Raw genomic sequence first — 13,153 nt, 5'->3', positions numbered from 1 at the left:
ATTGGGGAAACATCCAACTGTTTTCTTATAGAACATCACCTTATTTGCAAGACCTCATGGCGATTTCCCCATATGCCTCATGCTCTTTGAGGCTTACACTTCTTATCATTAGGGACAAGCACTTCATCCACCTAAGTACTTTCCACAGCATTTTACAGACTGAAGCACTTTTAACTGAAGTGAAACTGCCTTCTTAATTTTCCATTACCGTTCTACTAGGTAAGATCATTATATTGATTTATATAGTCATTTTAATTGCAGAATGTGCGGCAAGTTAATAGGATCATATTGGAACATTTTTCAAAATCGCGAAGCCTGGCTGGCGGCTTGCAATTCCTTTGTTCAAGTGTTGTTTCCATGTCTGCAATATTTCTAGGGTTGCGTCACGCTTCCAAAATGGTATGACATGTATTATGTCTTCTAGCAATTAAGGTCATTTGAAAAAAATCATAACATTTTCATTTTTTTAGATTTTGAGTGTCATTGCTGCACTTTTTGTATATTACAATATTTTTAAGGGGTATTTCTGTACATTCTGTAATTCAGTTGTACAAGTCAAAAGTCATAGTCTTTTATGTCCAACTTTTATAGTGTAGTTAGAAAGAGAGCTCGCTCCTTTATAAAGGTTGTAACAAATTCTTTCATTATTAAAGGAAGTTTCTCATTACCCTTTTCTTGTGCTCTCTTTCTTGCTCCTACTGTGCTTGCTTTGATACTCTCTTCATACACACACATATATCTATATTTTCATACATCATAATCATCGATGTTACTGATATTTTGAAAACATTGCTGTATTATTGCCATTAATATCTGCAAAATATCTCAATAATTTTCAGATATTGCTAAAATAAAAATATCACAACATCATCACTATATTATCATGATATTTTTGTGATATAAAAAATCTTATTTTTATATGTTTGTTCAAGTTTTTGTATTTTTTGTTTCTTTTGTATTTTAAAAACTTTAAAAACTTGTTTCTTTATATTTTTGCAAGAAAATTTATACGGAACCTATTATTTTCCTATCTTTCTAATTAATAGTTATATTTTTTTCAATTTTTAAAGCTTCGGGGATTTTCCTGAGAAACACTATATCTCTGAGAAAAACCCTTGGCAAGAAATTACCTTGAATGATACAGGTGACTATAGCATACTATGTAGCTTTACAAGTCATGATTCTCCATTCCTTCTTTTGTAGGGCTATGACTTTGGTTACCTTGTAATCATTCTTATCACCTCTCGCTGTTTGCCTTCAAGTCTTCAATAATCTTTCTTTTCTTCCAGTTGTGCTTGCATCTTGTCAAACTTTCTTACTGTTGCTATGATTGGTCTTTGTATAATGTATCCAAAAACAACTTAAACACTCTGTTTTTTTTTACTTATTTGTGATGCTCTTAAATGTTTTCTAATATATTAATTTCTAGACTTATCTTTTTTCACACTTCCTTACATCCACTTTTAACATATCCACGACATGAACTCTCTCTTCCTATTGCGCTTTAGTCACCCAATACTGAACACCATCTAAGATGCATGTATATTTGTATGTACATACAAATATGCATGCATCTTAGATGGTCATGTTGTCAAGAAATAATATTAGAGATATCTTATCATAATTAGAAAAAATTGACCGTCTATGTAAACTCTACATTTTAGGTGGAGTCTTTTTTTTTAATTGTTTATGATTGCTAATCTTTAGATTTTTCCAGCTAAATTTGCATTGGGAAATTTTCAAGACACAACCAAGGCTTGAGAAATAATAAGAAACACACCTAAGTTTTGATTATTGTTAGAAACCCACCTAAACCTTTTCATGGTTAATAAAAAATCTCCAAGGTTTCTTATGTCAAAGTTTACCTTAAATGTGTGGTGCAGTTACCAAAAGTTAGGTGTGTTGATGATTATTGCCAAAACTTTAGGTGTGTTATTGTTATTTTGAGGATAAATCAGTAACTTTATTCTATTAACTCAACTTCGATTAATGATAACTGAAGTTTAATTGACTGAAGTGTGTTTTTTATTTGCGGAACAAACATTTAGGTGTGTTAACAATATAGAAAACTTGGTATGTTTTTTATTATTGTCGAAACTTTAGGTGTGATTTTGAAAATTCCTCATCTATATTGTTCGAAAGACATTAAAACTCTTATTTTATTTTCTTATCATCATTTTCTGGTTTTCCTTCCTTTTAGTTTGTTCAGGCCTTGTGGAGGTTTTTCTGAGAAAAAATATTTGTTTTTTGAAATTTAAGGAATCACAAGTGCTTGAAATTTGCCATGATGATGTGTGTATGCATGTGCACTTGTGCATCCTGTGTTTTTATGTCTCTGTGTGTGTGTGCTAGCATTGCATGCATTTCTATGTGTTCATGCAGTAAATTGCTACAAAATGCTAATAATTTTTAAAGAAGTTACATGTGGTAGAATCAGTAAGATGGACATAGAACGAGTAATAGGTGTTGAGGAAGGGTGGATTGGGTAGGCAAGGGCAACAAACCCTTATCTCAGTCTCTATATAAATCTCAACAAAATTTTCACTAAGAGAGCACCACCAAACAGACCATAGGATGTGACACTCGAAAGGGCAAATTGTCAAGAGAATCAATCAACCCCATAAGTTTTTCCTTTGTGACTCAAGCACATACCAATCATTAAGCTTAGAGGCCAAAGTTCCCACATTTGTGTGCAGCTCGTACCAGATAGGGTTGCCCAGCCCATTCATGAATGGGACAAGTTTCATAATTTCATCCTACCCCATTTCCTGTTCACACCACATACAGGGATCCCCACTTCAGAAAAAACTTTTTGATTTTCACTTCTCATCATGAATTTGGTAGCTCGCTAACATTTTAAGCATCTTTTATTTGATTATTGTTTTGCACTGTTAAATGTTTTATACAGAATGGACCTGGAGCCTTTTTGAATATTTCATGTTTGGTTTGAGTTGGAACCTATTCCAGATCCAAAACTTCTTTTGCATACTAAAGTCATTAAAGATATTGATTTCTGGTTGGGCCTGGTTAGATTAGAGGATCTTTAATATACCACCCTATTTTCCCCAATTATAGGTCTTAATTTTACTCCAAATATAATTATTCATATAAAAGTCAAACCTAGTTCCTTATTTGTCCAAGTGTTGTGAAAGATGCCATAGCAGAAAAATACTTTTAATAATTAATTTGTGAAATATTTTCTCCCAAACTTTTAACACAAAATAATAATATATAAAAATAAATTGTTTAAAAATATAAGACTGAAGAAATACTTAAGATTTCAAGAGACACAATTTTGGGCCCCAACTGCAAAATTCTGAAATTTGTATTAAAACCCTGAAGTTGACTTTTTATTTTTGAGGAATTTGAATTGTAAATGTTTTTAACAGATTCAAATAAAGGGCATTTGCTTAATATCTTAAGTAAATGAAGAATACATGTAAATAAGAAAGGTCAGGGGTGAAATGGTAATTTCACCCATCCACCCCCAACCAACCTTCTCCCCTCCCCACCCCCCTTGCTGCCTTAGCCTCCCTATAAATACCCTTAGGGGGTATGGAAAAGGAGAAATGAAGGGAGGAAGATGGGGCTGCGGAGTGGAGCTGCAATAGTGCTGAGGTCACCTGCAAAGCTTGCGATTTTTAGGTAAGTGATTAGTTATAGTTTTAGTAATCAGATTTTCTTAAATGAGTTTTTTAAGTAACTATAGGTTTGATAATTAGGATTAGTCTTGCCTTAAGTTAATATTTTGACTAATTAGTTTTGGTTTTTATAAGTAAAGCTAGTTAAGTAAACAATTAGTTATATATTTTTTTTATTAGATTTAGACTTGCTTGAATTAGTTTTCTAATAATAAGCTTATAGTTTTTGATAAATTGTGTAGCGCTTGACATGTTGCAACCGTGTTGCAAGGAGGAAGGGGGCAGGCCATGTCCTTAGGGAGGATGACACATAGGGATGGCAGTGGATCGACGGACAACGGGGCTCTGCCATGCCTCGCCCCATTTGGACTGGGGATGAAGGGCATGAAACAGGGATGGAGGCGGGGATGAAGGTTAAAATCTATCCTCGTGTGGGGATGGACTTACGCTTTTCCCCACCCTGCCCCATCCTCGTCCCAATCCCCGCCTAGCCCCGTCCCGTCCCAAATCCTTTAAGGGATGACTATAGACTACGGGGAAACGGGGCCCCGCCCCACCTCGCCCCCGTTTGGACCGGGGATGGAGGACATGAAACGGGGATGGAGGGGGGGGGGGTGAGGTTAAAATCCATTCCCGTGCGAGGATGGAGGCGGGGATGAAGGTTCAGATTTTGAAACGGGGTGGGAGTGGAGACCTTGTCCCCCGCCCCCGCCCCGGCCCACTGCCATCCCTAATGACACACTTGCTGTTGACGTGGGTGGCTTGCGGCCAGGCCATGTCCCAGGACAAGGGACACGGTGACGTGACCGACTAAAGTGGAGGGGCAAGTCCGGGCAAGGACTCGACCTAGGAAAAAGAAGGGGGCATGCGAGGGCGTGCCTCCAGGTAGGGGACACGACCAGGGGGAAAATTGATAGAGTGAGAGACAAGGATCTCACATGGTGAGCACGAGGATCAAGGTGGTAGGTAGAGAAATAGCTGAAAGGGAGAAATACATTCCTGATTGGCCGACGATGAGTGGTGATGGATGGATGGGTGAGGGAGCAAAGTCTTTCCCTCAGGGAACAATCACACACACGAATTGTGAACAAAACTTAGAGAAACAACTCAATAAATCTCATTAAAAAATAAATGAACTATACATGAACTATACATTTGCAGTCCCTCCCTAGATGGGATTGTAGGGGGGTGTCCCACCAAAGTCCCAGGGTAAGTGTAATATCTGCAAATTTTCTGTTTTTTAAATAAAGAAAGAGGAGAATTTGTAATGGTTGAAATAAAAATTTTTGTTTTCTTTTTAATGACATTAATAGTGGATGGTATTTTAATTGCCGTTTTCTTGTTAATTATGGTGTAATTAGCAATTATTGGTTAATTGGTAATTAATCACAACTTTATTTAATTTTTAATTAAGTAATTTATTTAATGAAGCATGTACTTATTGATTAGATGTAGTTACATTATTTATCAACTGTGTTTAACTAACACATAGTTGATAATAGAATTCAATTTAACACTTAAATTGAAAAATTATATTAAATTGGATTAAAAAGTCCAAATGGAGACCGATTGCATCCATATGGACTTCGATGCAATGGGGATCCATGTAGGGTTGGTCCAAGTGTAGAGACTCCTAGAGAAGTACTTTGAAAATGATAAAGGAGAAGAAAGAAATTGGAGGGAAAGTAGCTCTTCCTCCCATTGATGCTCATAATCCAAATTGGTCAGATGGATAAATTAGTTTTTAGAGACTAAAAATATTATACATGGGGATGTAAACGGTTAGGATTCAAGTCAGATATCATACTGAATCCAAGTGCATTCAGTCGGATTCGGTAGCTAAAATGGGATTCAGCTAATAATCGGATCCAGATTTAGTATCAAGTTTGAAATATGATGTACTTAGAAGCACACTCCCATGATAAAGAAATTGAGTCTGGGAAGTGCTTAACTTTTGCCTTCCGAAGCAGTTTCTCAAGAAGCGGGCTTCCCTTGAAGGATATAAGCTTCCAATAACCACAGGAGAGACATACTCGCTAGACTCTGATTCCTCCTGTTTGGATTGTAGCTTTTGGCACCTTATTTGATGAAATTTAGGCCAGGATGTAATGAGATATACGGAAATACAAAAAGGGTTCAATAATGAACCAAACAACACGAGCACTTAATGTGCAATATACACAAACCCACTATGGTGTGAAAACCAAGAGGCAAAAAAATATTATTCAAGACTCAAGAGAGAAAAGAGGAGAGAACTCTTTACAAAAAGGAGGGGGAAAGACCCCTTTATATACAAATAGGCTGAAAAGGGAGGCCATTGTGGCTCTCCTAATAGACGTTGGGGACCCCTAACAGTCATTAATATGATCGTTGGGGACCCCAACGCCTATTTAGGTGGGGCCCCCAATGGTTCCCAAAAGGCTAAAATATAAAAAGAAAAGAAAAAGTAAAAATACAAAAAAGAGAAACCTAAAAAATACATAAAAATAAAATATACTATAAAAAGACCAAAATTCCCCTATCGGGTATATATATATATATTAACATCCCTCCTCAAACTTTACGGGAAGAAAACTGAAAGTTTGTTAAAGAGAAACAGAAGGCGAGGAGTTGGAAGCGCTTTGGTGAAGAAGTCAACCAACTGATATTCTGATGTGACATAAGGCAAAGAAATCGTCTCTCTTAGATATTCATCTCGAACATAGTAACAATCCATTTCAATATGCTTGGTGCGCTCATGAAGATATGATTGCTTGCAATGTAGATCACACTTATTGTCACAACACATATTTGAAGGATTTAAGATGATGACCCCCATATCATAAAGAAGACTTCTAAGCCATACAATCTCTATGGTTGTAGTCGCCATGGCACGATATTCAGTTTCAGTTGACAAGGATACTTTTTGCTGCTTCTTGCACCTCAAAGAAATAAGCGAATCCCCTAAAAAAATACAAAAATCAGTAGTTGAAATTTGATCATTGGGATTACCTCCTCAATCTGCATCAATATAAGTAGTCAAATTAAAAGAAGAAGAGGATAAGAAGAGCCATTTTGAGATAGTATTCTTGATATGTCGCACAATTCTCATGACAACTGCCATATGAACTTTCTTAGGACCATGCTGAAACTGGCTTACTGAATGAACAATATGAGCAATATTTGGTCGCGTGATAGACAAGTAAGCAAGTGATCTAATTAATTGTCGATAAAGAGTAGGATCATCAAGTAGAACACCATCTTCAAGTCTTAATTTGACATTTATAACTTCAGGAGTTTCTACTTTCTTATCATCTGAAATCCTTGACTTAGCACAAATGTCTGCTGTCAGCTTCATTTGGGATAAAATATATCCTCTCTATGAATAAGCCACCTTAATACCTAGAAAATATCTCAGAAAACCCAAGTTGGACATATCAAAAGTTTACTTTAACATAGATTTAATTTCATTTACTCCATCTTTGTCACTTCCTGTGATGATCATATCATCAACATAAATGAGAAGAATTACAATAGAATCACCTATTTTCTTAACAAAGAGAGCAATGTCAGTATAACATGAAACAAAACCAAAGTTAATTAATACATTACTAAATTTGTCATACAAAGCCTTGGGAGCTTGTTTAAGACCATATAATATTTTCTTTAGTTTCAAATTTTTTTCATTTAAACTCATACTAGGAGGTGGATCCATATAAACCTCTTCATTAAGATCTCTATTTAAAAAGGCATTTTTAACGTCAAGTTGATAAATATGCGATTTTTTGATAGAAGCAATTGCAATAAGAGCTCGAACACTTGTCATTCGAGCAATCGGGGCAAATGTCTCGTCATAATCTACTTCATACTCTTGTGCATATCCTTTAGCTATCAATCTCGCTTTATATCTTTCTAAAGATCCATCACTTTTCGTTTTTACCTTAAAAACCCATCTACATCCTATGGGTTTTATTCCTTGAGGAGGATCCACAATTTTCCAAGTGTGGGCTTTCGTAAGTGCATTAAGTTCATGTTCCATGGCTTCATTCCAATGTGCATATTGTTTAGCATCATTGTAATGAAATGATTTATAAAAGGAGTGAATGTCTAATAGACAAGTTCTAAAATGAGGTGAAAAAGACTCATAAGAAATAAATCTATTTGATTCTTTAGAGATACACTTTGACCTTCTTTGAGATGATTCTTCCAAAGACATATTTTGAGAAAATTTATCAAAAGCACATGGATAAGTATTTTCCAGAGTTACCGGAAGCTTCTTAAATAGGTGGGAAGCTCGCTTCCTTGAAACTCGCTTCCGAAGCACGATACTCCTCGCTTCCGAAACTTCATGGGAATCTCGATTCCCCCATGCTTCTTCTATGCTTCCCACACACATGGTCTATGCTTCCTATATGCTTTTTTCACGTTTCTTTTCATGTATTTTCTTTCACGCTTTCACTCACTTAACATGTACTTTCTTTAAATTAGTAGCCATCCGATTTTAACAAAAATTTAACTCTTTTAATGAAAAATCACGAAATATAAGAATGATCTATTTTATTTTAGTTTTTATTTGTTTCTTGTTTGATTCCTATTCAATTACCATATTGCTTCATTTTTTTAATATTTCGCTTTTAAATTGATACTTTGCTTCCCGTTTCTTATAAATTTTAAAATGCCTCGCTTCTCGCTTCCATTCCCGTAGTGTTTCCTGCTTCCGCTTTCTAGTTTGACAACCTTGGTATTTTCACTTCTTCTAGTATAAACTTGAGTATTATTTGTTATATGCTCATCTATATTTTCATGAGATTCATTTCTTACATTGTAAAAAATTTGATTATTTTGATTTTCAACTTCATTGAGATGTTCGATATTCTCAATTGAATTTGATTCATCTTGTCGGGGTAGTAAATCAAACAAGAAAGAATAGTCATTTTTGTTTTTTGGCTTATTATTTGCAAAACCATCTTCTTCTTCAAGAAAATTAGCATCTTTTGAGATATAAAGTTTATTATTTAATAGATCAAAGCATCTGTATCCCTTTTGTTTTTCACCGTATCCTAAGAAAACACTTTCAATAGCCTTCGGGGAAAACTTATCATTTTTGTGAGTAAGTACATAACATTTACAACAAAAAATTCTTAGTCTTTTGAAATCCGGAGACATATTATAAAGTTTTTTGAAAGGAGAGATATTTTTTAAGGATGACTAAGGAGTTCTATTAATAAGGTATGTTGAAGTTAAAGCGGCTTCGACCCAAAAAGACTTTGAAATATTTTTAGAAATTAGAAGAGTTCTAGTTGTTTCCATAATGTGTCTATGTTTTCTTTTTGCAAGACCATTTTGTTGCGTTGTGTTAGGACACGATCTTTGATGACAAATTTCATTTTGTCGCAAATAAGTTTGAAATTCATTTGACATATTTTCTCCTCCGGAATCGGATCTTAGAATAGACAAATTACTTAGAAATTGTTTTTTGATCATTGCATGAAAATCTTTAAAAATGGAAAACACTTTGGATTTTCTACTTAGAAAGAAAATCCATGTGTATCTAGTGAAATCATCGACAAAGATTACATAATATGAGAAACCTCCCTTAGACATGATAGGAGAAGGACCCAAACATCGGAATGAACTAATTCAAACGGTCATGTAAAGATAAAGCTTCTTTGAGGAAAAGGTGTGGCTTTTAATTTACCAAAGATGCAATCTTTACAAGTAATACCTTTTTCATTACAAGAGTTTCTCAAAAAGGAGAAGAGAGACATCTTTGAAAAATTCGGATGGCCAAGTCTCTTGTGCCAAACATCTATACTTTTAACATTTACAAAATTACAAAAAGACTTGGATGGTAGTGTCAAAAAATCCATGAAATACAGATCGCCCCTCCTATGGCCTTGCCCAATCAGCTTCCCTGACTGGAGATCCTGCATGGTGCAATCCTTAGGTGAGAAAGAGACTTGACATCCTTGATCGATAATTTGAGAAACAGAAAATAAGTTTAAATTGATTTTTGGAACTACCCTTACTTTTGGAACAAATAAATTTTGAGAATGTTTTAAATCAAGTGTTCCAATATTTTCAATTTTCAATGAAGTCCCATCGGCCGTTGAAACATAAGATGTTATGAGAATGGAATGGACATTAGAAATGATGTGTTTACGAGGCACCATGTGAAAAGAAGCATCAGAGTCCAAAATCCTCATACCTGAAGGAGATGAGGAGGTTGCGATAGCGGCACCCGAAGTTGAGAAACACTTAAGAAGGTGTTGAAGTGCCTCCGAAATTTGATTTAGAGTGTCTTTAATGTCTCCTCCATTGTTGGTCACTTCTTCTTTATTTTGGATATTTTCACCAACCGCGGCCACTTTTCCTTTGAGTTTAGGACAAACCGGTTTGATATGACCCGGTTCATTACAATAGTGGCAAATGACACCCTTTCTAAAGCCATTATTTTTGGCAAAGTGGGGAGGCCTATAAGGCTTAACATTGGATTCCGGTACAGTAATGACCAAAATCTCATCACTTTTATGAGTCATGCCAAGACGAGTTTTTGTTAAAATGTATCATTCAACCTTTGTAATATATATTTTATATATATAAAGGATAATACATATTCATATATTGTATATATGCATATATATTATCCTAATTATATATAAAATATATATTTCTCTATTTATAGGCATAGGGGTAGTTTAGACATTTCACAGTTTTACGCATATTCCATTTGGAATATGTTTGTAATTTAATTTTATTTTTTCCTTTTTTATTTTTCTCCTTTTTTTGGGTTTGCGCCACCTAGGGAGGCTCCCCAAAGAGTCGTTGGGGAGCCCCCAACGGTCACAAATGTGACCGTTGGGGGCTCCCAACGACTCCTTTGGGAGCCCTCTTTGTGGCTCCTCTCTTGTGTTATAAATAGGGGTCTCCCCCCTTGTATTTTAACCACTCCTTGTAGGAACTTATGCTCCATTGTATAGGGTTTTTACCCTCTTCTTCCTTTTTCCTCAATAATATTCAACTTATGACTTTAAGTCATATTTACCCCTTTTATGGGTTTATGTATTAGCATATGATGTGCTTGTGTTGTTCCATTGAGTGGGTATATTCGCACTTCGTGTGCATGTGTATGAGTTCATTATTGAACCTAATGTATTCAAAGTCACTTTCTAACATGGTATTAGAGCTCGGTTGAGATCGAGTTGCTCTTTGGTGCATCGGGAAGCGTGGTATTCAAGAATTAAAAAAAAAATGGTGAAGTATTCATTTCTCTCTCTTTTCTTTCTTAAAGTTATTTGGTATGCATTCTATTTCTTTAAGTATTGTATGAAGAATTTAATATGTTCTTTTTTTTATGTGTACTCTTTGTCATTATGTATTTTTATAAAAATTTGAGTTACTTGATACTCTATTGAATCTTTTTCGTATGTTTTTTTTTGAAAATTTTTAAATGATAACTTGTTTGGCGAAAAATTAGATATATGATTGCTCAAAACTTGCTTTAATGAGTCGGTAAAAATTTATGACCATTGGAGCTTTGAATTTATATTTTAAACCTAACTTTGTTTATAAGAATACCTTTTATATGAATGGTAAGTCTTTAAAGAAAGGTATGTTAAGATTAAAATGTTTGTGAGGTGTAGTTTTTTTTGAAAAATGCTTGACATATATGAAAAATTCCTTAATAAGTTTTGATTCACTTTCCTAATGTGTCCTTTTTATATTTGCAACATTTAATTAAGAAGGTTTTTTTTTCCGGTTGAATTAAGTTTTAAAATGGTCTTATGGAATATGGTGATTTTCTTTGCATCTTTATACTCTTAAAAGATTTTTCAATTTGATTTAAAGAGCTTGTCTCATTATAAAATTTATGGTCTTCACTAATGTTTGTTGCGTACTTATTGCATTAGGAGTTGGTAATAATCTATTAAGTCATGTTTTTTGATAAAACTTAAGAGTTTTGAATTTTTCCTCGATAAATGTTTAATTTTATAGATTTATGCCATAGTACAATCTTACTTTATCATAAGGTTTTTTAATAAATCTATTATTCTTCTTTGTTGGGATTTCCCCCACTTTAGTGGAGTTTCCCCCTTCTTTGGGAATTTTGTGTGTTTTTTGAGCTTTCTTTAAGGAGCCTTTCGGTCCTTATAATCTTCTTGTGAGTATATACTCTTTTATGAAGATTTCATGGTTGTTGTGAGAAGATTGGTTGTGAGCATTATTTTTTAAGTTACAATAGTGGATTTCATAAGATTTTCAAACTTCACCATCTTTATGAATGCCTATATTGGCCTAAGTTTGTTATTTGCTTATTCAAGATTATTGTCATTTAAAAATCTTGCATTGCACAAAAGTGTATCTATTATCATTTGGTGTGCATTTAATTGCACTTTATATCTATCATAGTTGAGGCTTGTTTTTGACTTTTTGATTATTCCAAATCGGTTCTTACGCATGATGTTGCTTAATATTTCATAAATTGTGTTAGTTGCATAATAAGTATTTTTTGTATAAATGACTTCTTCTGAAGATTAAGCATAATTCGGATTTATGCAAAATTGTTGTTATAAAGCATATTATTATGATTGATTATATTGGACCTTTGATTCAATTTTTAACCGGTCCTCTTTTCTTTGAAAAATGATTCCTAAAGTGTTTATTGCCTTTTTGTGGCATTTATATTTGTCCATCACATGTTATTTAATGCATCATTTGTTTGGCCTTATTATTGTTTTATTAGAGATGTTTGTTGAGGTGAGTTATGAGTACCTCGTGTTATATCATTCTAGATTGTCCACTTGCCATATTATAGATGGTTGTTGAGGTGAGTTATGGGCACCTTGGGACTCTAAAATGATTTGTTATATGATCTCTAATTATGAGTGTGTCACTCATTTTTTCTCTTTTGGCCATTGATCTAATGGATGCTCTCATTTATATGTAAATGTGATGGATATATGGTGTTTAAAACCTTAAATGTTTTAAGGTATATTAAAATCAAGGTTTTGGGGATTATTGCCCAACCTTTTATTGTTTATGAATCATATGAGTGCATTTGCACATTTATGTTTTGTGCTTTTGTGCACAAGTGTTCTTGGTGTGTGTGTATTCACACATTTATTCTAAAATGATATTGTTATGGGTATTCTTTTTGAAGAATAGTGTTTCAAGGTTTTATTTATATGTTTGTCATTACAAGTTTTATTGCCTCAAAAGTCTTCTCCTTTTATAGCCCCTTATCTAAGTGTCATCATATGTAGACAAGAATTTTATTACACCTTCGTGTGTTGTTAGCCCTTTGTTGGCTTTTGCTCTCTTGGTCTAGTAGCTGAACATACTTGTCTTGAGTGTTATTATATGTAAACAAGGCACGTTGATTCACACCATGGTGTGTGATTTTAGCCTATGTTGGCATTTGTGTCCTTGTTCTAGTCGCTGAGTTGTATGCCCATGGTTGGCTTCTTTCACTCAATTCAAGTGTCATTTTATGTAGACAAGATATGTATTGTGTTTTTAGCCCATGGTTGGCT

General features: G+C 34.2%; 1 protein-coding gene across 2 annotated transcripts in view; it reads left to right on the top strand.

Annotated features, from left to right (window-relative positions):
• LOC149843336 (uncharacterized) overlaps nucleotides 1-13,153 on the top strand; it is a 129,960-nt gene that overhangs the window by 82,149 nt on the left and 34,658 nt on the right. For both annotated transcript variants that reach the window (XM_089999725.1, XM_089999724.1), the window contains exon 12: nucleotides 262-399. In XM_089999725.1, the coding sequence (XP_089855851.1) occupies nucleotides 262-399 (138 nt within the window). The remainder of the gene's footprint in view (nucleotides 1-261; nucleotides 400-13,153) is intronic.

The sequence above is a fragment of the Nuphar pumila genome, chromosome 3 (genome assembly GCF_984573655.1).
Source record: "Nuphar pumila chromosome 3, dmNupPumi1.hap1.1, whole genome shotgun sequence".
Lineage (NCBI taxonomy): Eukaryota > Viridiplantae > Streptophyta > Magnoliopsida > Nymphaeales > Nymphaeaceae > Nuphar > Nuphar pumila.
The sequence above is the reverse complement of the archived record's forward strand: the minus strand, read 5'-3'. Positions and strand labels throughout refer to the sequence as shown.